General features: G+C 38.3%; 1 protein-coding gene across 1 annotated transcript in view; it reads left to right on the plus strand.

The window, feature by feature from the left end:
* LOC140237466 (programmed cell death 6-interacting protein-like) overlaps nt 1-25,479 on the plus strand; it is a 35,596-nt gene extending 10,117 nt beyond the window's left edge. The window contains exons 11-15 of the mRNA XM_072317393.1: nt 5,111-5,270; nt 6,440-6,588; nt 7,443-7,577; nt 9,288-9,453; nt 24,292-25,479. Of these exons, the coding sequence (XP_072173494.1) occupies nt 5,111-5,270; nt 6,440-6,588; nt 7,443-7,577; nt 9,288-9,453; nt 24,292-24,761 (1,080 nt within the window). The 3' untranslated portion in view covers nt 24,762-25,479. The remainder of the gene's footprint in view (nt 1-5,110; nt 5,271-6,439; nt 6,589-7,442; nt 7,578-9,287; nt 9,454-24,291) is intronic.
* The last annotated feature ends 470 nt before the right edge of the window (nt 25,480-25,949 follow it).

The raw sequence follows: 25,949 nt of genomic DNA on the forward strand, positions 1-25,949 counted from the left end.
TCCTATTCCGAGGTGCCGAATCAGGGTGCAATGGCAAAGAGGGTAATAAACACGCCTAATCTTATTTTGTCTTCGTTTTTCCTTCTGACGAGATAGCTGGATAGCCCGTATGCAACAAGCTGGTCAGTTGTATGTACTTGGGGTGGACCACTTTACCGGTTTATGCACCTTGAGTTTTCCGATAACGGAATGCCGATTCGGGATCTTTTCATGTGTCTGGGTTTGTGATTCTTTCACACAAGGGACTTCCACTTTTTATATCCAAGTGATGAGGTGCAAAGTGTTGTGCCTCTACTAGAGGGGACGGTATGACAACACAGCTAGACTTGAGATAAGTGGGATTCCAACCCGCGCCGGAACACAAGTCTTTAGACCTCAAGCCATACGCTACCGACTGAGCCACCTCGTCATCTTTCATGGTCAATTATATAACTTTCCAGCTGGCAAGCGATATGATTCTCCTCCGGCTGAAATTGGTGTATGCCTGCTCTCCCTCGACAAGACAGCGTCTGCTTCTTCAGTGAAGGAAGCAATGGCAGAAGCTTCCAGGGAATCGAGCTCCTCAATCCAGGTCAGACCAGTATTCTAGGGGTAGTTAACTAAATTCAATCATTAAAGTCCTTTAATGGCAGTATCTTATCCGAGTAGGTGAAGACAATTCAGCTGAAGGATTTTTTAAATCTTTTTTTTTTAATTCTCTTTTTATCAAACGAAACCGTTTCTTTACTGAAAGCGCAAATGACTAGGGAAACTGAACACCTTTTGATGTGGTATGGTATACTGATCCTGAAGAAAATAATCTTAACATTTTGCGCAGCAACACTGCAGTCCTCTGACAAGAGATGGTGATGGCACCACTCAAATCTCAAATTATGATTGGAAGAGCGTAGCGGCTTCCTGAAAATTAAGATTGAAAAATAAAGAACTGCCCTCAATTATCAGCGCACAGATATCCAAGAATTAATGGGACGGACAACTCATCCTGAGCACCTGATTCAAGACGGAAATATCCAACAGGAATTGTGATCTCACAACCCTTCAGCTGTCCAACAACTTAGATGCGATTTACGCAAAGATATCCTTACAAAGGATGACATAATATTTTCTGAAAGCATTTTCTGAAAACAGTATACAATCGCACGGATGAGCATAACATCACATTTTTTTTTTAAATCCCTTGATCTGAGGGAGTTACGGGTGGGTCGTGGTATTGAAAAGATAAGGACTTTAATAATCCTTTAATAATCCGAATGTTTCAGCTTTTTCTTGTACAGCATACCTCTCTTCCAGAGCCCAACATCTGGCACTGACAGGGTGCGACATTACTTCAGATTTGCTTTGATGTGGCATGCAAAATGGGTGGGTCAGCAAACCAGAGCTCACAGACACATTAACTACTTTAATAATCGTGCTTATGTCCAGCAAGGACTGATGAGCAACAAGGTTTATGGGGCAGCCAGCGTCAACGAGGGTAGGCATCATCTCGTCATAACGTGGGAGCAGATCATCAGAAACCACCTTATCTGCTCAAGCGGCGCTGTATCAACATTTCGAAGATGAGTGCTGCTGCAAGTGAGTTTCTACTGGAATCATGACAGCATGGGTCATGATGTGATCCCTGACTTCAGGGAGTGGAGTTGGAGGAAAGATGACACAGGTACATGGCAATTACTATCAGCCACTCTCCGCAATGCTTCAGTACCAAATTTCATTCTCCTGCACCACAGCTGTTTCAAGGCACGCATTGGGAGGTGGAAAACATGGAAATGGAAAAAAATTAATGAAATGAAATGAATGCACAATGTAGAGCAGGTGTCAGACGAGCCATAGTCAGTAGTTTGATATTGCTGCAAACTTAAAATGGGGTGGGGGAGGGGATTGAGGGCCTATCTGACGGGAGGAGACATTGTCGCAATGCCAGCGTCTTGAAGAAATTAACTAACGCGATTTCCAGGGTGACGTCCAAGACGTCTTCAAACGAAGGGACAACTTATTTGCTTGGAATTCACGGGGATTTTGGCACGGCTTTTGCAGTCGCAGGGATTTATCAGAGACGTCTTTTCACAGCGACTTCTCCCTTTCGTCGCCATTATGTTATTACGGTCTCCACAAGATGCGGGGACATCTCGAAGATGTTGCAGACAAATTTAGTCCCCACGACATGGCCACAGTGATGGAGACCTCGCAGAGACGTGTTTGGTTTGGTTTGGTTTTATTTCCCGTCATAAAAAGCATACAAATGAAATAACTTTACAAATATACAGAGTTTACAGAAATGCAATGTTATACAAACTATACAAACAAAAGAAAATTAATATCATTGAACAGTACGAGTATGAGTTTACAAACAGAGAACCTAAGCAATAATAACAAAGACAAAGTGATATATGAGATAGTGGAAAACGGCCGGAAAACCAACATTCAGCGACACTGTTGTAGAGTCACTGGTCTTCCATGGGGACCAGAAGAAGAAAAGAAGAAGAAGAAGAAGAAGAAGAAGAAGAAGAAGAAGAAAAATATAGAAAAAAAAGTGGGAGGAAAGGGGGTAATATCGTCTTGTAATAACAATAATGATATTCAATATTATCTTCTTATTCAAATTAAAAATCGATATACAGATCGATACATAAACATCATACATGACAAATCTTTGAATTGTTCATAAAATAGACACCGTTGAGTCTTATTTTGGTATTTTTGTATCATTCTGGTATAGATATTAATTTTCCGGTAAACTGTGCGCTTAGAAACATCGGTATTAAGCGCCTTATAAATGCATTGTATTATTATTATTATTATTATTATTATTATTCAGTCTAATTGTTTAGCAATAATCGCTTAAATGTTACAATTGTTGGGCAGTTACGAATACAAATGGGAAGACTATTATGCAACCTTATACCTCTATAAAAAAAAATGTGCGTTTACAACTATGTGTTCGAGGTTTTGGTAAAAGAAGATTGTTATATCGAAAATGATAGGGTTTATCAACATATATACTTGTCTCGGAGACCAGCTGGAAGATGGAAATAGTCTCTGCAAAAATCGAAAATGTTCGATTCTCCTGCGAATCCTGGAGATTGGGCTCGTCTCCAGGAGACGTGCGTCGTAGAGATGTTGCGGAGAGTAGAGTTACTTCAGACCAACGAGATACCAACTTATAAAGTCTTGTGATATCATACCAATTTGCGTCCAAGCACTTTGGATAGAATCTTAATAGACCCTAGAAGGTGTCATGAAAGTTGTACTATAGCATATCTAATCTGTACCCTGTTAATGGTGTCACTGTGGCACCTGCGAAATATGCTTGTTCCCTACATGGCGTCACCAGGACCGTCATGCTCTCTGAACGGCATATTTAGCTGTGGAGGAACATAAAATTTCCTATAAGGACTTTAGAATCAAACTTTCTTAAACAAGTTCGAAAATTGATGCCAACCTTATGTACTAAAAACTCTCTTAAACACGACAGATTTTGTTCTTTTTTTCATCCAGATTAGGAGTGAGCTTTATAATCATTATTCCACTGAATTTAAATCTGGATTATGAATATCTATTTTGATTGAGGATCCCTGAACTGCAACAGAGAAATAAAGACACTTCTCTTTTTAGTGGCAACGTCAAGGACGCCGGTAATATAGAGAACAGCCCCCCCCCCCCCCCCCTTATTGCTAAACTATTAATATATTAGGTAGGAATAGGATTCTATTTCTCATATATGTATGTTTTTATTGCATTCCTTGCAGATGAAGATGAAAATAATAATCCAATAATCAAATCTTGAAAACTCTTTGAAAGGGCATTACCCATAACTAGCACTTTTGGCTGTCATTAAAGCAAATGCAAAATATTGAATTCCGCAAAGATGACCAGTCGGTGAGGACATTTCCTCTTAGCGCCTGTAATATAAAAATAATTAATGGAATGATTGTGACATTAACTATAATATTCCATAGCTTTGGACAGAACCTCACTTAAAAGCTTGTTTAGCCATATCATAACAGGCCATAATTGAAATGATGCAGACAAAAATTACCGTAAGTAATCATTAAAAATGAAATTGAAGGGTTGCCAAGTCTTCAAATTTAATTGTGAAATAAGGATATGAGTAAGATCCCTTAAACATAATTACTCTCAGAAAGGGGTTCTTATTATAATTCATGAGTGTATACCTAGTGTTTGAAATCTTAACACGAAAGCAGATACGTTGTTACTCGTGAGGAAGCCCACCTCTCCCTCTTCCACAACCCTCAACAACACGTACTGCAATTGTATTCGGGATGGCATTCCTCCTATATTGACTATAGGCAAGCCATTTTCTAAATTACCTACTGTGAATATAATGGTTTAACCCCAAATGACCTTTAGGGAGACCTTTTAAGGAAAAGTTGACATCAGACCATAAAAACAACTTCAGAATCGAATTTCTTGACCCATAAAACCTCTATAGCTGACTTTTCAAATTATTGTAACACTTTAAAGGTTTTTGATTGTTATACTGGCCTTTAAACGTAGGTGGCAGCCATATTGGATTTTGTAAATATGCCGCCCCGGAGGGCGCCCTTCACAAGAAATACGCCTTTTTCAGCCGTCGACAACTGCAATTCTATTACTAAGGCTGGCATTCCTGGAATATTGACCATGGGCAAGCCATTTTTTCAATAAACTGTTATGAATGAATGGTTTGACCCCTAAATGTCCTTAAGGTGACCTTATAAGGAAAAATTGACTTCATACCATAAAAACAACTTCAGATTTGAATTCCTTGACCCTGAAAACCTCTTAACCTGACTTTTTAAATGATTGTAACCCTTAGATGTTTTCAAATGCAAGTGACCTTTAAACCTATATGGCGGCCATATTGGATTTTGCCAATATGGCCGCCCCAGAGGGCGCCTTTCTTGGCGCCCATCAAAAATCGAAATAGTATGGTTTGGGCTACATGTGTGCCAAATTTGGTTGCTTTTGGAAAATTTTGAACCAAAAATCCCTTGCGCCCCCCACTAATAGCAAATATCTCAAATTGGCACAAATGGAGGTAACTCGTTTTGCTATCAAACTCTTCAAATGTAAAATGAAAGCTATGTATTGTATACACTTCATGTTACAGGCAGAGATAGCTGCCGACCTCCCCTCAGCAAGTGGGGCTTCAGCCCTCCAGGGAACTCCTGTGGTACAGGAGCTTCGACAACTTATGAGGGATGTGGATGAGATCAAAACTGTGCGGGAAGTCCTGGAAAATGAGATCAAGAGTGCCACAGTTGACATCAGTAAGTTCACTCCTTGTATATTGGCCAATAAATCACAAAGTTAGTTTTTTGGTGTGCAGAACATTTTTGCAACAGAAATTCTGACAGCATTTGCTCCAGTTTACACATTTTATTCACTTTTTCACTTTTTTTTTCACTTTTTTGACCTTTTCTTCCCAAATTTGTTGAAGGCACCTTTTCAACTTATCTTCATTAGAATGGATTAATTTCAATGATTTAAGTTGAAATAATCTAATTTATGTCAATTTAACAAAAAAAAAACACAATTTGTATTGGATTTGCACACGATATCATGAATTTGAGCTGTTTTCTGGTTGACATGCATATATGCAAAACATTACGTAACTTCAGAACGGTGTACCCGGATGTAGCAAATTTGGTCTCAAAATATGCGGGAGACTTTAATGAAAAAAGTCATGAAACGACACTGCAAAATCTTTGCGCGTTGCAGAATTGTGGCGCGAAATGTCGAGGGGGGTCAAATTGACTCCCCCCCCCCCCCTCAGTTAGAATAGCGTTAATGAACGGAATTGGTGGTTAGAATGAGAACAGCATTCACAAGGGTTTTGTGTACATCAAAAGTACTTTAAAAAAAAAACGATTGCTGTTGAGGCTTACATTTCTCCAAGAGCACAATATTCACATCTGTATGAAATGGAGTTAATATGATTAATTATTCTTACTGTTTGATTCAACAATAACATATGATATTACTTAGACTGCTGTTTGGAGTGTTGTAAAAGGGTTAAACTGGCTTTGGTAATGTCAAGTACACATGATCCCTCTTACCAATAATTCCTTGACAAAATTCTGGCTCCCTAGTAGGCCATTAAGCCGTTGAAGACTATGTAGTCCTGAGTATACTCGGGCAAGTGTCTGCGAAACGTGCGTTACTGTAAAAGTGGATATTTTCACGCACGTATATTTTCACTCTCGGCCAGGTAAGATGAATTTTCTGTGTTTTTAATTCTGTGGAATCGGAAAATTAACTACTGGAACATATGGCATCCAAACATATTCATGTGCTTTTATTTTTCACGCTAGCTTTGGGTTGCGGGAAATGCGCGAAAAATTTCCACTTTTGCAGTATAGCGATATCAGCATGTACTCCCATGCTCTGTTTAAATGTAAGCATAGGGAATGACCATTTTTTTGTTTTCCCCTCTCAGAGCCCAAATTTATGCAAGCCCTGGCAGCCGACGGTGCAATCAATGAGGAATCAATCTCCAACACCAGCCTAGACCAGCTGTATGGCGCCCTCATACAGCAGGTGCAGGAGAGTCTGCGTCGCCAAGAGACAGTACTGAATAATGTGCAGGTCAGTGCCCTGTCATGTGTTCAATCATAGTCTCTTCCCTAGGTGTTTTACTGAATTCCATGTGTCAGAATAGTACATGGAGTTGTTAGAATTAGGCAAATTATATTCCTTTACTGTATCATGAAGTCCAATATGTTCAGTCAATATCCTATATTGTTCATACTTTTATGCAGACACTTTGTTGAATTTTGTTATGTTGTATTGAAAGCAGAATGCAGAAATAAAAATGAACTGAACTGAATTGTAAAGACAAGAGTGGGTTATTAAGTCACTGCATCTACTATAGCTCAGCAAAAATGTTTCACAGGAAAAGAAGCTATGACTACAAATTTTGACCTGTTGTCATATGAATTTCCTACTGTGGCAGTCAATTTGTTTATACAAAGTTTTTTTTTTTTTTTTTTATACAGTGGACTCCCGTTATAACGAAGTCCTCGGGACCGGCAGTTTTCTTTCGTTATAACAAAATTTCGTTATAACCGAATGAATAAACAATAAAAATACATTGAGTTGATAATGTTGCGGCCCTAAATTTTAATTCGTTGTAACCGGAATTTCGTTATAACCGTGTTCGTTATAACGGGAGTGCACTGTATATATATTGAACCGTTACAATATTTAACAATACAGTCAAACCTGCCTTAGCGGCCACCTGGCTATAGCTGCCACCTGTCTTTAGCGGCCACTGAAACATCCCCCTGCGAGACAAGCCCTGTTAAAGACCCTTTCTATAGCGGCCACCTGTCTATAAAGGCCACTATACTCTTTTCGTCTCCCTTGGGTGGCCGCTATAGACAGGTTTGACTATATTACCCAGTATCTTCACTTATTGTGGTCATGTGCTGTAATGACAGGATGCCAACACCAGGTTTTGTTCAGCCAAGGAGACGAAGGCGGGCGGCCAGGAGCGCGAGGAGATGCTGCGTAACCTAGCAACTGCCTTTGACAGCTACATGGAGCTGACTTCCAACTTACAGGAGGGAACAAAGGTAGGGTCTTCCTCAATTCCCATCTACTTGATAGTTAAGAGAATGAATTAAAGGGATGATATAGTCTCTGTTGAGATGGGGTTTGATGTTTCCAACGGTTTTTGATGATTTTTTTAGATAATGAGAACCCTTTTATGATATATGAAAAAGTATATAATTGTAAGAGGAATTCAGAGCTTATTTGATGAAAATTGGTTTTCAAATGGCTCAGGCTGACATACCCGAAACAAAGCAACCTTGATAAAAGGTGGGACCCACCTTTTAGGATCGCTTTGTTTTACTTTGTTTTTGGATACTTTAACCATTTCAAAACATATTTCCATCAAATAAACTTTGATTCCTATTGGAATTGTATGCTTTTCAACATTTCATGAAGTGATTTCTAAGTATCTCACAAAAAGATAAAAGCTGAATTCTCACCTCAATCAATACTATACCATCCCTTTAAATGTGACTGCTCTGTGCTGATTGTATTACATTAGTGGCGACATTATGAAACTATTAAAATAACTTTTGTAGGGATACAAAATAGGTACTGATGCTGTCATCAGCTTATTCAACAGTCAGTTGGCCCAGCCATGTGTTGTACTGGCCTATTCTTGCAAAAAGAGAGAATTGAATATTTGTTGTGGTATGTTTTTTCCAACATAATTATTTACTTTAGGAGATTAATATTGAGAATTTTCTAATTCTGTGCTCCATATCATGTACAATATGATTATGATTGTCAGTTGTTATGATATGTGACATGCTTATGAAGGGATAGTACAGTATTGGTGGAGATGAGAATTGGGCTTTTAACTTTTTGCGAGATACCAAGAAAACACTTACAGAGCACTTACAGAGCATACCATTTTAAGAGGAATTCAAAGTTTATTTGATGAAAATTGGGTTTGGAATGACTGAAACATCCAAAAACAAAGTAAAACAAAGAGATCGTAATGAAAGGTGGGTCCCACACGTTATTAGAATTGCTCTTTTTTGGATATCTCAGCCATTTCAAAACCAATTTTCATCAAATAAACATTGAATTCCTCAGGGAATTACATGCTCTTTCATATTTGATTAGAGGTTTCTCATCTCACCAAAAAATGTTAGAAAGCTGAAATTAGGTCTCAAACAAAACTATATGATCCCTTTGATAACTGATCATGTTCCATCAAGTGTGGAACTATAGATGTAACATTTGCATCCACAAAAATCACTATTTAAAGAAGGCAGAATGCCATACCTTGGTGCTAGAGTGACTTTTGAAACCACTTTTAAGCCACTAGAATAACTCCTCATTTTTATGTTATTTTTTTTTGTATGCATAACATTTGTAATGTATAATTAATGTATAATGCATGCTGTAAAACAAGGAACGTTCACATGCATTATAATTTTGCAAATTTCGCGAGAGCCAAGAATCATGAAATTAAAATGCACATGAAAGTTCTTGTCTACACTATATGTATTGAATGTTAGAGGCAACGAAATTTTCATGCCGCAAAAAAGGCTGTTGGCTCCAATTCATGAAAATTTCATGCCGCGAAAATATTGTGTTTTGCAGTAATATAATAAATAGTGTAATCATTGCAAGCTTTCTTTTCCTACCATACTATGTCGTGCTTTTAAACCAGACTGTAAATATCCATAAGTGCTCAGTTTCTTAATGGAGATCACAAAATGAATTTCTATGATTTCTTCTTCTTTGCTTCTTTTTCTCAGTTCTACAATGACCTGACCCAGATTCTGGTCAAGTTCCAGAGCAAGGTCGTTGACCTGTGCTTTGCCCGTAAGACGGAAAAGGAGGAGCTGCTCCGTGACCTGACCCAGTCCCTTGCCAACCAGCCCTCTGTGCCCCCACCTGCTGCACCCAGCCACCACAATGCAGGTGAGATGTTAAACCGTTGAAGACGAGTCCCGCATATACTAGGACAGGTGTCTATGGGAAACGTGTGTTGTAACAAAATCACCTTGTCCTCAACAGGTTAATGATAATAACATTCAGTTCGTAAAAGAGGAGGCACCTTTATAAAATTAAAGGGGGCTCATGCCCCCCCCCCCTTTTTTCTTTTTACTTCTTTTACTTCCTTTGTTTTAACGAAAAATAAAGAGGAGCGTGTGCCCTCTACTACCACTGTTACCACTACCAAATTACTTGTACTACCACATGACTAATGTCACTGCTACCAATACTATCACTTCTGGTATATCATTACCACTCCTGATGCCAGAACTCCTCCCACTTCACACCACCACCACCACTTTTGATACTACTCCTACCAACTAATTTTGTAGTACTAAAGTGCAATTACACGATATATCAATCATGATTATCTGCTCTTTTCTAAGTTCTAATCTTTGTCTGTGTGATGTCATTCTTGTTATTTTGTCATGGGTTATTATTATTTTATTTCAGTTTTATTTCCACAGGGTAGACTCATCAAGACCAGCAGGTCCTGCTCTTCCAGAGAGCCCTGCCCATGATAAAAATACATAAACATTCATCGTAACACAAAGTTAACCTTCGTACATTATTGAACAGTAAAACATTAAAATCTACACACATGAATACTTATCATAATACAATCAAAATGAAATAAAATCATCTCACTAGATATATTTCTTTACATAGAATAAAAGTGGAATAACCCATCCCCCTCCCCCCCCCCCCCAACAAAAACTAATAATTACAAACCCTCACGCCTACGTACGCACACACAATGCAGGCCACTTGGCGCAGACACGTTGGTGCACCAACCCGAAAATCTAACCCTGCCATTACTCCCGCGCACGCACGCACGCACGCACGCACACATGTATACCGTTACACACACACACACACACACACAAACACACACACACACATTTACATACACACACACACATGCACACACACACATCTGCGCGCACACACACATGTACACACACACACACACACATGCACACACACACACACGCACACGCACATGCGCGCGCGCACACACACACACACACAACACACACAGTCACTCATACATCGTCCCATACTTTCTTACACTCCACTTCCAAATGCATAGCGAACTCATGCATGATACATAGTGTACCTGTATGGGGGATGCACACACACTAGCGGGAAGGTGAGACCTCCGTGAGTACCCGTGCGCCTACACTGTACGTACACACATACACGTGCTCGCGTGTTATACACAATAATTTTCTATACATACAGTACGATAACAGTCATTCATGTGCGTGTATAAAATAGCAAGATTAAAAACAAAACAAAAATGTCACACGTCTACGATCTGTACTTAAAACCTTCATAGAACAAAGTGGTATGGGGAAATCACCTTCAACATGCAAATACGGGTAAAACAAAACGATCAAGGCACCGCTATAGACAAAACAAACAAACAGACAAACAAACAAACAAAAGAGGTACCCGCACTCCTTCCCGTGCAGGGTCACAGAAATAACCTATATGGTATGTGTGATTTCCATGTCACCTTACCCTGAACCTTAAAGCAAAAATGATAAAATCCGAAGTTGCTGTTTAAAACACTGCAAAGATTTACAGTTTTGAACGAGTAACGGTAGTTTGTTGAACAGTTTTGCTCTGGTAACTGCTAAGGTGCGAACCTTAAAATCTGTCTTACATCTTGGAATAAATAAGGGACTATTAATAGCATATCGCGTGAAATAATATACTGGTCGTTTACTAATACATGAATTCAAATACATTGGGGCTACATTATTCAATATTTTAAAAACCATCAAACACTGTTGGAACTTAATCCTTTGTTGCACTGTTTGCCAATTCAAAATACTGATAAGGTTGCTTTGTGGGGTGGAATAATCTGCACGTAATATTAATCGTGCATACCTATTTTGTAACTTTTGCAATTTTGCGATGTTTGCTTTAGAGGTATTTCCCCATACGCTGTTACAATAATCTATATGCGGCAGTATCAACAAGTAATATAACTTTCTTAAAAGTCTCTTGGATAAATAATGCTGAACTCGTCGAATACAAACAATCGTATTTGATACCTTTTTAACTATATCATGTATGTGTGAAGACCATAGTAAATGCTTGTCAATCGTAACACCAAGGTACTTGATTTTATCTACTGATTCTAACAGATTGCTATTATATTTGATGGAAATGTCAGCATTTTGAGTTTTTCTCTTAGAGCCAAAAAGTATCGTTTTTGTTTTGGTTGCATTTAAGCACATACCATTGCATTGTAACCATTGAACTACATTATTGAAATCTTTTTGCAGATTGTTTTCACATGATTGTTGATCCTTTGCCTGATTAAACAATGCCGTGTCATCTGCATACAGAGAGATATTTGTCTCCGGATGGAGATTTAGATTACAAATATCATTGACGAACAAACAAAATATCAGCGGTCCCAAAATGGAACCTTGTGGTACACCAGATCTCACTGTGAGATAGTTACTCATGGTCCCTTGTATGCTAGTACAATGTTGCCTATTTAAAAAGTATGACTTAAACCACGCCAATTCAACTCCATTAATGCCGTAACATAACATTTTTTGAAAGATCAAGTGATGAGGTATAAGATCAAAGGCCCTTTTCAAATCTAGGAAAACGGCACCTGTGACTCTGCCTTTGTCCATATTGTCAAGAATTTTCTCTACTATATGGGTTAAACATGTGACAGTTGAATGACCAGGTCTAAATCCTGATTGAAATTCGCTTAACATTGATTGTTCGTTCAGGTATGTATATAATTGGGTATGCACAGCTTTCTCAAGAATTTTGGACAATATTGGCAGCACGGAGATGGGTCTATAATTACCTAGTTGCATTCGATTTCCTCCTTTGTGAATAGGAGTTATTTTTGCTATCTTAAACTCGCTCGGAAAACAGCCATGTTCTAAAGAACAATTAAACAGCTTTGTTAAAGCACCAGCTATGTAAGGAGCAGCTATTCTAAGCAACCTTGGAGGTATATCATCAACTCCAACTGCTTTAGACGTATCAAGATGAGATAGTTCCTTTAATACAAATTCTTCCTTAAGTTCAACAAACTTAAATACATTTTCAGTCTGATGTAACGTCTTTAATGCATTTGCATTAAGATTTCGGGTGTCCGTATTACCTAAAATTTCATTTTGTACATTATTAAAAACTTTATTAAAAAGTTCAGCGACTTTTTCTTTCTCTTCTATAATTTCATTATTCAAAACAATCTTGATTTCAGAACTACAATCTTTTTTAGGCAACAATTGTTTCAATACTCTCCATGATGATTTCATATCACAATTCTTATTACATAAATTTTTATAATAATTTCGTTTCAGTTTCTTGTTCAGAACATTTGCTGCATTTCTCATATTTCTATACTTTTCCCAATAATGCAAACTTTTATACTTATCATATTTGCGCTTAAAATAATCACGATCACGTGCTATACTCAAATACTCATTCGTTATCCATGGTGACCCTTTAGACTTTCTTTTTATAGTGATGTAGGGAGCATGACGATCACAGACCTCTTTTACTCTACATTTAAAAATATGCCACATCTGTTCTACGTTTTCATTTCTCACAAACTGATCATCCCACTTTATGGTATCGAGGTCTTGCTTAAATGCATCTTCATCAAAATGCCTATATGAACGAAATGTTATCAGTGGACATCTTGATACTGGCGGTTTTTCTTTTAAGACAAGGTAAACCAATGAGTGGTCACTAATTCCCATTGACTGTGTGCCATTTTCCAATGATTTTAGATTATTTGTAACAAGAATCAAATCAATGAGAGTTTTACTGTTTGGCGTTATCCTTGTAGGGTTTTTGATCAATTGAGTAAATTGCATGTTATCACAAAAATCAAAGATTTGCCGCGATAGATTATTCTTTGTCAACATATTGCAGTTAAAATCACCAAGTATCAAAATGTCCTTTGATAAGTCACTAACTTTTTCTAAATTTATTTCAAAACGATTAAAAAATGTATTTCCACTGTTTGGCTGGCGATACACAATACCAAGTAACTTTGAACTGTGATTTTGTAGTCTTATTTCAAGCCACATCATTTCTAGCTCACTGTCTTCGAGATCACTTCTTCTTACATATGAAATATTAGCTTTTATAAAACAACCAACTCCTCCACCTTTTTCGTCTCTATCCCTCCTTTCAAAACAATATCCATCTATGTGTAATAAAGAGTTGGATATACTTTCACAGAGCCATGTTTCTGAGATTGAAAGTATTTCATATGGGTTATTCTTCAAAAATAATTTCAAATCATCAACCTTATTTCTCAAACTTCTTATATTAATATGCGAAATTTTTAATCCCTTACTTTTTGGAAATTCAGATGAAATTCTTGAGGAGTCGTCATCACATGACATTTGTGACAAATCAGCCAGGTGGGGCTGCTGATATTTAGTATTCATATCAGCGTTCCAAAATGGCATTTGTTGAAAAAGACACCTGGGACATTCCCATTTAAAGAACTGATAAGATGTATCATTATACTGTCTAGGCGAGACACATCCACATTTAATGTGTATCCAATGAGTGCAATTTGTACAGAGTAAGGCCTTATGATTGCATTTAACAGGTTTTTGACAAACGTTACAAAAAGATGATTCAACCATAAATAAAAACAAAAACAATTCTACATTCAAAAACAAACACTAACATCTACCTGAAATGATCTGTAGGGTAGATAGATATATACAGTAAAATAAATGTAATACATACAAGAGTTTACTAATCACTATAAGGTCGTATACAAATGCGAACAGAGGGAGCTTGGACAAAATAAATGTATTAAATAATCACAACATTATGAGCTTAACTGGCATATATTCGTATACAAAATTGCGCAGATATTTCTATCAATATATTACTTTCTTTTTTTTTAAGGCTGTGGAGTATTGTAGAATTTGCTGTTGAAGCAGAAATTCTTGAGTTCAGTTTGAGTACCTGTCTAATTTGGTGAGTTTAAGTACCTGTCTAGTTTGGTGAGGTCGTCTTCCCTTGATACAATCACACGTCCCATGTCATTACGTAGCTTGACACAAATGCGTCCATCCTGGGTCCATATTCTGCTGATTATTTTCTTGTATTTGCTCCTGATCTTCCAGAACAGATCTTTTCGCTTTTTAGTGAGACTCTCATTGATGTACACTATGTTGTTTGCATTCTTGAGCTTGAACCTCGCACTATAGACACTTTCGCGTTTGCGGTAGTTGGCAAATTTCACAATCAGGTTCCGGGTAGGTGTCCGTGAAGCGTTTTTCGTCGACGAGCCTCTGGTGGAGACGCCACTGGCTTGGTTGTGCGTGCTCGGCTTGCCCAGTCGATGAGTACGGTCAATGTCCTCCTCGCAGATATCGACTCCGAGGTCACTTCTGCAAAATTGGATGATTTTGGTGTCGGTATTCTCATCGGGGGTCTCGGGTATGCCACTGAAGATGAGACATGTCCGTCTAGAGTATTGCTCAGCCTCGTCATTGGCGTCTTGCAAGTCATGGATCTGCTTCCTCATTGACGTTATTTCATCATTCTGTTCGTCAATGTCAAATTTAACCGAGTCGGTTACCTCTTGGCAAATGGACTCCTTCATATTGTGGAGCAACTTTTCTTGTATGGTACGAACAAGTTCGTTCACGAAGACATCATCTTTGAGGAGGTTTTCGATGACTTGTCTTATAGCGGAGTTCAGACCCGTCTCGGGTGGTATCTGTGCCGAGTCATTCGTCGAAGTACTCTGTACGCGCCGGTTTCGAGTCACGTGATCAGCGTACGTGTCGAGAGGCGCCGAATTTAAACACACAGGTGGTTCTTCGGCTTGGTTCGGTGCACTACTAGCGAGAGCTGGTTGTTCCTGCCCGGGCTCTCTGGGGGAGCCAGTGGGCTGTTGCTGGTTGGTAGCTGCCGCCCCGCGTTTACCTTTTTGTGTTTTCCCGGTCATTTCTCTTGTTGGATTCCACCAAAAGCTTCGGTTATTCTTTGCAGTTAATATTCTCAAGATGCTAGATTTCACAGACACATGACAGGTTCCACCTACGTTACACAAAATATCCGCAATTTTGAGTAATTTCAGTCCATTTTGCTCCAAGTTGCGCAGAGCTCCTCCTAATCACGTCCGCTCGTACCGACGTCCATAGCTCTGAAGAGTGTAATTGTGTATATGTCTCGCATGTAAATGACTGCCCTCCCCCATTTTGCAATGCATTTTGATTCCCTCCTATAGGCTCTTTGCAATTGAATTTGTCCGAAATACTATTATTCTCTTGGTTTGTTTGTTTGTTGTTTTGTTATCTTTATGAAGTAGTATTTCATAAATCAAAAAGAGCTATTGGAATTTATGAAGTGTGGATTTTTTTTTTTCCTCTAGACAGCAGTGCAAATTTTTAGAAAAAGTTAGGAAATGCGTCAATTTGATTTTACTTGCATTGCTCTCTTCGTCGTCAGGTGTCATTCAATGCTCCATTGTCACAGAATAGTACAGTATGAGCTGAAATTTTTGTGGTGGTTTTATTATTGCAAATTTTGCATATCCCCTTTGAACCACAAAAATAATAACCCACGTATATAAAAACATGGCAAAACAACAATGTGCAAAAACTAAACCTCTAAAAAATGAATTCTTGAATAAAGCCATGTACAATACTTCAAATGCAGAACACACTGCTTTTTACGTACAGTGAATCGCTGAAGTGAAAAAATTCAGACTAGTATTTCAACTTGTTACTTATTCTTATTTATTTTGTTACCCCTAAAAGGGCCTGGGGGGTGGAATCCGCCCCCCCCCCTCGACGTTTCGCGCTATAATTCTGTAACGCGAGAAGGCCTCGTCGCGAGGCTTCTTGACTTTCTTCGTTCAAGTCTCGCGCAACTTTTGAGACCAAATTTGCAACGTCCACGCATACTTTTGCGAAGCCACGCCCATTTTTGTAATGGAATGTCGCCCCAAAACGGGCACAATTTTGTGATTTTGTGTACATTTCCTATGGAAAACAGTGCTCTGTCATGAAAGTCATAAAAACCTGATATTTTTACAATTAATCACTTTCATTGATTAATTTTGTGCTAATTATGGTAGAAAAGTGGTCAGTGACAATTTCCAATGAAAAAACAAAGAAAAAACAAAAGTTGAAAAACAAAGAAATACATAAGAAATTCTGAAAACAATAAAATACATAAGAATTAAAATGAGTTTTGGAAGTTTTTGTGATGTACAATTGTTGAATATGCTAAAACAGATTTACAGATTAAAAATTAGACTCTCAATGCTTTTAATTAGGCTAAAATATCATCTTGAGCTTAATTTGCATAATTAATTAATTAAAATTAGAAATTGATTGTTTCAAAAAATCTTATGACACAATCTTGTAGATTATGACGCGGGTCTCACGCATGCAAAATTTCATTGCGATCGCACCACCGATGGCCGAGATGGGCGTAATCCATCCCGCCCCCCCCCCCCCCACCCCCCCGGTCTGAGCATAGCCAAAAAAGCCCGGCCCCTTTAGGGTTAAAGGTATAGCAGCAACCCCCTTGCAACCGCAAAATTAACAACAAGCGAAAATGTCTGATATGTAGCATTTCGCAAAAATTTCAAGTCATACAGTAAACCCATCTGCTCTTACCACTGGAGACTTTCATAGCAATCCATGCCATATTTCTTCTCATTTGCTTCTTATAATCCAAGAGTGTTTTCAAGATGAATGTCTGACTTGTCTTGGGACTGATTCATCCAGCCTTTGCACTTGTTTCTTTCTTTGCTTTATTTTAATTCTGTTGATTTGTATAGTTTGTCTTCGTAGCTTCTAGCTTCATTGTCTCTATGTGAAACAGTCATGACAATGTTATTCATCTGATAGTGTTATTTCATTCATGTCTTCATACACAAGTGACTGGCAGTATGTTACACCATTTTCCAATGCAAGGTCTTCCTGCAAGTGCTGTATGAATATTCTTCACATGAGCAGGGCAGAACTCTTGTAGTATCTAGAGTAATTTCTGTGCAGTGATATATCACTGTCATCTACGTTCACTGATCATATTATATTGTATTATTGCACCTGTTAGATATTTCATATTCAGAAGTTCAGATATCACTACTAGTCCAGCCTAGGAAGACACTAAATTTCAAATTTGTCAGCCTGAAACAAATAGTTTGGCATCAAACAAGGATAAAATTGTTAAGCGACAGGTATTTTTTACACATTCTGAGAGCATACTAACCCATTGTTATTGATTCATCTCAAGAGGTATTATTTTTTGATGTCATGTTGGTGGTAATGTTAATGTTACTGACACGAGGAGAGCCATAGTTTGTCATCTCTTGTGATGCACTCACTGTGTGACACAAAATTTTAGTCTATGGAGACACATGATGAGGTAACATGATGAGGTAGGACATACCCATTGTGATTTGATGTATTGATCAGATGTTACCTTATATGTGACAATGCACCTCAAAACAAACAAAAAGTCGCCAGACATGAATTTTTAGTTAATACCATATTCTGAAAGAGCAGACTTTAAGCTTTAAAATGATGTATAACTCAAATCAAATGGACTCTCCTAACGTATCTAAATATTGGAAAGAAAGCACAACCTCAGGAAAAGTGTGAACTGAGAAAAGAGGCTCTGAAGTACAGTGTCTATTCAAGCGCTTAATCTTTACCAGACCGTGCTGGCTGTGCGATGAATGGGACAAAAAACAGGAAGTAAACCACTGGGGTAACAACAATGAAGGGATTATCAGATTAAACTGAAATTAAGGATGCCTCATTAACACATTCTGTCCATAATTAATGCCAACTTTCAAAGCAGTAGCACTATCCTTTCAAAAGTTATTAGAGTTGAAAGTGAAGAGTGTGGACAAGGTTTTTCAGAAATGAAAAAGGGATTCTAAAGACACACTTACACTATTCTACCAAAAATGTTTGTGATAAACTGCTAAAAAACACACTTTCCTGCCCGTTTTATGCTACCAAATTTGAGCATAATGTAAAAGAAGACCCGCTCTTTCAGAAAATTTGAAAAAGTCAAGTTCGGCTAGGTTGACCCATTTCACTTATTTTCATTCCTCACGCAAAATCAGTGTGTGCGACTTTATGTTCGTTTTGAGGTGCACAGTCACATATAGTCCATGGAGTTAGGTAACACAGGGCAACAACTTGTTCTTCTGATTTGATTTTGAGTTTCTTATTCGGAGATCTTTAGCAGTTACATTTCCTTTTGAATTTAGTCACCAGACGTCTATTTCTGTTCATTATGTATGCAAGCGTACAATGTATGTTTACGGTCTAAAATTACAGCATCGGCATCATAAGTGAACCATGTTTTAGCAGGAGGGAGGTAACTCTTCTATTTCAAATGTTGTCCCAAACCCAGGAAAACAAAGCTGATTTAAGCAATATTTATGTGTTCAAATCCAAGCAATGTATTTGTAGGATACTACACAAGTATGTCATATTGTGTTCTTGTAACATTATACCATGGCATTTCAGATGCTGAAAAAATTATGATAAAACAAAAACAAAAAAATCGAATGTGTAGCAATCACATGTGATATCATTTTGCATCTTTATCCATCATGCTGCTCTCCGTTCAGGTAAATAATGGCTGGATAGAATAAACAGAAGTTAAAATGTCTAAATAAGGTAGGATGTGAACTCTACACTTATCTACGTCTCGCTCATAACTTCCTCATTCTCCTGTTTCACACCTAACAATATCACTATTAAACTCACTTTCATTCCTATTTCTAACACTTAATCGGGTAATGGAGGCCAACTTTTCACTGACAAAGCAAATGCCCAAAACTATTAGAATTCTAATCCCTACAGCTTTGCCAAATATATATTTTGTTTTGTTTTGTTATGTGTTGTTCTGTTGCTTTTTACTTTCCACCACACTCTCCTTTCATATTGAGGTAAAGAAGTGTTACGTGTAAGACTTGTCTGTCTTCAAATGAAGTTGATTTAGTCCTGAAAAGATAACGCTGTAAAGTGTTTATAAAGAACTGTGGAGGTTATGTCATGCACACATGTTTTTGAGTGGTGCAAGAGGTTTATATGACATGGAAGATGACCCCAGGAGAAGAAGGCTCTCAACAACCAGGACTGAGGTCAACGGTGAGCGCATCAGGCAGATGGCACGGTGATCATTGGCTGACTGTTCGAATGATGGCAAATGAGTTGGCCATAAAACTTGCATTCATCAATTCTTCTGGTCATCACTCAGGAGTTTTGGCACCATCTTTGTGCAGATTTTCTGCATGTCCAGATCTTCAGTGAGAATCTTCCAGACACTGTCCCGATTCATGCCCAGCTCATTTGCCATCGTTCGAAGAGTCAGGCGACGATTGCCACGCACCATCTGCCCGACGTGCTCAATGTTGACCTCAGTCCTGGTCGTTGAGGGCATTCCGCTCCTGGGGTCATCTTCTATGTCCTTTCATCCTTCTTTAAACCTCTTGCACCACTCAAAAAAATGTGTGCCTGACATCATCTCATCTCTGTACACTTGCTGCAGCAATCTTAGTGCTTCTGAAGGAGTTTTCCCCAACTGTACCAGAAACTTCAAGTTTGTTCATTGCTCTGTGCTCATTGCTGAACAACCCGAAACAGAGGATGTGTATTTAAAATTATGTAGGAAAAAAAAATCTGATGGCTGCAGAGAGCTAAGATCACAGTTACATACTCCAGATAGATTACTTTGAAGGTGAAACCTCTTAGTTTAAAGTTTGGATTTGAAATAAATCTTTTATGACACCAGTCCTGGAACTTTTCTGACACACCTCGTACATCTACTGCTTTATCAATGATTTGTAACAAGGTGCAGATACACTGGCAGTGCATGGAAAAACCTTTTCATGACCTTTTCAAAAACTTTTTCAAAAATCTTTTCATGATATGATTTGGGCACACTGGGAATGGTATGTTTTATTATCCGGATGTGCCAGAATAGTATTAAACAAAGCTAGCAGATAATTGATATGCTTGGCAGACAGATAATGTATTTACACCGTCAGTAGAAAGACAACAAGAATGACAAGGAGAAAATAAGTGTACCTACAGTACGCTCCATTACAGACTTACCAGTGATAAGCTCAAATCCATTTGTAAACCTACTTATGACTATCTCCAGTCAACGCTGTTTACACTAAATTCTTTATTAGGGAGTTAAATTCATGCTGACACTTGTCATCTAGTTTTCCAATCAGAATTTAGAGTGGGATAAGAAGTTTATATTTTGACAACTTTTATTGTCCTTTTGAAAGACCTTACCTTCTCCTCATTTCTTCTTTTTGTAATTGTTTATTTGCATTTTGCATGGAGTTACAGCTATAATTTGTAATTCACAGAGAGAGAAAAAAAATGACATGGGCTTTTCTGATACCTTTTTCCATTTCCTTTCAGTTGTAAGAAATCTGGGCCTTATAAGTTCATTATAAAGGCAAATCTTAATTACTGCCTCTGTCAACCAACAGTTGGCAGAAGAATGGAAGTGTAGAGTTATATTGTCAGAGTACCAAATTTTGAATGCTAGGCTTATTTCAAGTGGTATTAAAGGCACCAACAAGTCAGATTTGTGGAGGTGCACAGTGCAAGATAAACTAAAGATGTGCATTCGCAGCCCAGAGAGCAACTGACAAACTAACATGCACTACGTATTAGGGGTGTTCCAACTGCCATTACAATACCCATGAGTATCTTTGTTGATGAGTATGTAGTATCTCACAAGGTATTTGCTTACATGTAACTTATTCTCATCTGCATGTCCCTGGTATTATGTAGTAATTTGATTTGTGCTATAGGTCCATGGTTAGTCCCAGGGACATGATATGTGACCATGCATCACAAAACAAACAAAAAGTCGCACCCCTTGATTTTATGTGAGGACACAAGAAAGACACAAGAAACGGGTCAACAGAGTCAGTTTTGAGTTTTCCATATTTTCTGAAAGAGCTATTCTTCTTCTACATTATCCTGAAGTTTGGGATCATAAAGTGAATGGGAAAATGGGTTTTCAGCAGTTTTTCTACAACCCTTTTTTGGTAAAGTAAGTGATCAGGTTTTTCTTAGAAGTCCCTTTTAATTTCTTGAAAATCCTTTGCACACTCTTCACTTTCAACTCTAATAACTTTTAAAGGATGATGCTACTGCTTTGAAAGCTGACATTTATTATGAACAGAATGTGTTAATTGAGTATGCTCAATTTCAGTTTAATCTGATAATCCCTTCATTGTTGTTGCTACAGTGGTTTACATCAAGTTTTTTTGTCCCATTCATGGCACTAGTAGCACGGCTTAGTAAAGATTAGGCATTTGAATAGACCCTGTACTTCACAGCGTCTTTTCTCAGTTCAAACTTTTCCAGAGTGTGCGCTTTCTCTCCAATATTTATGTAGGTTAGAAGAATCCATTTGAATTGAGTTACATATCACTTTAAAGCTTAGAGTCTGCTCTTTCAGAATCTGCCCTTAACTAAAAATCCATATCTGGCAACTTTTTGTGTGTTTTGTTGTGCAGGGTCACATATGTATTATGTTTTGTGGCATATATTCTGCATGTGTATGTCTATTGCTGATGATATACAGCACTGGTATCAATCCTCATAATCTGTTTTATTGAGCCAATATTTTTGTATGCCTCCACAATATCAAGTGATGAAAGTGACTTGATTTTGGTGCATACATTATACATTCATCCCTCCATGCTCCTCAGATACTGTTAACATGATGAAGAAAACCTCTTTGATAGATTTTCATAACACCTGGGCCAGGTATTCAACATTACGTAAACATTTTGTTATGACGCTTAAAAAAAAAAAAAAAAAAAAATCAATCCCTTGTGGTCAAAGGTGGTGGATCATTGACCTTTGGCTGAAAATGCCATTTCCCAGCAATAACTTCAGTAACGCATAGCCTGTTGTTTTCATGACGTGACAGGTCAAATATTGCTATATACGTAGTAACTGAAAATGTCATTCACTAGCCATTGCTTCAGCTGGGAATGTCAATGGTGATATCATCTGGCAAGAAGGGCATTAACAGTGAGATGTCTTTAGATGCAGAGCTGAAAAAGATCAAAGGTTAACTAAATTTAGGCATAAATGTCATTTTCTGGCAATAATTAATGCAAAGAAATTCCAAAGATTTGGCATGATAGATAATGGAATTAAGAAATAATTCCTTTGTACAAACAAAGGTGGGGAGGGGTATGGTCAATTCTTGAGGTCAGTGGTCAAGGTCAGTGAACTTCATGAAAATGTAAATAAAGGGCCATGTACTTCTAACAACATATGGTGATTGCTTTAGAAAGTAGAGGCATTCTGGTCAACTCCATGCTGCGGTCAAAGTGCTGTAGTTTTGTTAGTATTAAAGGTAGGGAATCCCATTTGCATGCCTTAAATGAAGAGTTGTATAAATACAGTGGTATGTTGAAGAGAGTATCATTTTAGAAACTCCCATAAAGTATTGAAAGTGGAAGGTAACATTTAGTACATTTTTATTGACCGTTAGATTTTGAATTGAATTTTTTGGGGGCTCACCGTAAATTCCAGTACATTACTAGGCTACCTTTGCAGACCCATGCAGTACATGTGTGTCCATCATGTATATTTTGTGAAGAAAGTTCATCAAAACTTACAAACATTTCTATATACATTCTTGCTACACACTCTATATGTTATTACATCAGCTCTTATACTTTTAGATTTGTGTTTATAGATAAAAAAAAATACAGAAGACTGCAACAAAAAGGCGTAATGGTGGCTGACACACAGAACTACTGAGTAGTTGAGTTTTGTGCATTATTCAAATTGTAGATAACTGTTGACTTTCAAATTTCTCACCAGTGGCCTAAACAAGTCCCCTGAGGTTCATATTTAATGTTTTGCTGCATTTTGGGAGGTCTGTAAAAGGTATCCCCTACCTTTAAATGTCAATCTACAGCATTGTACATGTACGTACATGTCGCTCTACGACACAACTTTTCTGGTAAATTGTTTGTCTCTTTTAACTGCTTTTCAAAACCTAATTTCTCTTAATTCTGTAATTTGCTGCAAGACTGTAAGCTTGTCTGTAAATCAAATAGCTTGCCTCTCACTCTCCTCAAATTGGTTTTCGAGTGTAGCATATTTGACATGCAAATGCTCCATATTCTCTGTTTAGCATAGTAGACAGCAAGCCTCTCAATATTTGCTGTTGTTTGAAGTCTTGCAAGTCAAAGCTGTAGGTTCAGCTGCAGAACTTCCATGTGAACGTGTCATCACAGAACTTGTTTTTTCCAGAATTCTGGAAGTTTATGAAATGTGTGTACTATCCTATGAAATTTTTATATCTCATTCAACAGGATTAATCTGTGGACATAATTTTGTATCTGTAAGGAGAATGTCATAGGAAATTTAACCGGCTAAGTCTTGAGGAAGAGAAAGCTTCCTTTCATAGTACTTTATGTCATCGTCATTTGGGCTGCTAATTTTGGTGTTATTGCCTGGCAGAAAGGCCCAAGCAAGAAATTTTGGTTTGTGACATAATTCAACAGAGTTTTGAAAGCTCATTCATGTGATTCATGTGATGTGCCCATTATATTTTGTGATTTTTCAAGCTCACAAGGCTTAGCGCCCTTCTGCTTGGCATGAGACAATGTACAGTTTCTTACTGCTGGTGGTTTCTTGAGCACATGTTAAGCTTATTCCATTTTTTTAATCCTCTTGTTCTTCCACCCTTATACAGGCAAAGTCCCTCCTGAGAGACCACCTCCGCCCAAGACTACCCAGCCTACACCGACTCCGCCCGTACCAGCGCCGCGCTCCACCCCACAGCCAGCACCCAGGACTCAAGCTCCGCCTGCTGCTGCACCTCAGGCCCCACCCCCTGCAGCCGCCGCCTCCGCACCTCCCCCACAACCTGCGCCCGGCGGTTACGGCCAGCACCCTCCAGCCAACCCCTACTACCAACCCATGCCCTCCTACGCCCCCTCCTATGGTGCCCCCACACCAATGCCCACACCGTATGGGCAGTATGGCCAGCAGTACCCAACTCAACCTCCCTATGGACAGCAAATGGGGTATGGATACCAACAGGCCCCCCAGGGTTACCCCACCCAACCTCCCCCGCAGCAAGCCTACCCCACACAAGGGTATCCAGCACAGCCATACGGCCAGCCAGGGTATAACCCTTACGGGCAGCAGCCTCCGCATTAATTGTCTTTCTCTGCATAATTATTTTTTTTTTATTTTGACATCGTCTGAACACCAAATAGTGGAAATGAGAAATCCATAAGGAAAGCATAGTTCAGACACTTCTTCACCCCATTAATTCCACTTATTCATTTTTGCAGCGAATCCTCTCTGCTTTGAGTCAGAATTTACATGTGATTTGTTGTATGTTGGAGTCAAGCTCTTAAAGCAACATTCTTTTAATCTAGCTCAACTACACGAGAAATGAATAAACTCAGACTATCAAAGCTGGAAATGCTGGATTATGGTCAAGTATTGGATGCTATAATAAACAGAGCAGACCCATGTAGAGATAGAAATGAGATAAATTGTGCACAGAAGATATTATGCATGTGGCATATAATCTGTATAAAGAGCAAATCACAGCAGAGATAGAGTCTGTGGTTCATCCAAGGAAAAGCTAAATACACAGGCGCTCCACAATGTAAGATTAATATCAGACACGTGGCCTGATGTCATTTTTGGTCCTGTTTTCTTTTGCGAAGGACTGTTTTTGGTGGAGTTTTTTTGCAATGTGACAGAGCAGATATTGAAACTGTAACAGTTTCAGAATGTGGTAGGATAGGATGTGAGGAGTCATTGGTTATGCCCACCTACCTTGCTTTCAGTACCTGAACTTGACTTTTATTTAATCTACACATCTTTATGAGGTGTACTATTTTGCAGCGTAGCCCAAAAAAACTTGTATATGGGAAGACAGGTGCACCCAGGAAGTAGACTGACCTCTCTTTGCAACTGTGTATAGGAGTAGGAATTATTACTCTCACAAAGACTCATTTGTTTGCTGTCCAGCTGATTTTTCATATGCATGGTTACAATGTGCATCATCTCCTTGTCATTTAACTCTTTATGTGCCATGGGGGAAACCCCCTGTGTGCCACATTATTCTGAGACACTAACGTAGTTATGCTTTGCGAAAACATTCGGTTTTTCAAGTCTATGTAACTTCAATAGATTTCTATTAAGCTCGACAAGGAGTGAATAAAGTTGTAAAGAAAATGCCAGGCTTCGCTCTGATGGAAATTGTATGACACATCTATGATTGTTTTTCTTTCAATTGACCAGTAGCTACATTACTGTAAAAGCATGACTTTAACACACAAAACAGTGACAATTTACATTCAAATCCAGTAGGGGACATTGCTGAATAGT

This window comes from Diadema setosum, chromosome 14 (assembly GCF_964275005.1).
Source record: "Diadema setosum chromosome 14, eeDiaSeto1, whole genome shotgun sequence".
NCBI classification, from domain to species: Eukaryota; Metazoa; Echinodermata; class Echinoidea; order Diadematoida; family Diadematidae; genus Diadema; species Diadema setosum.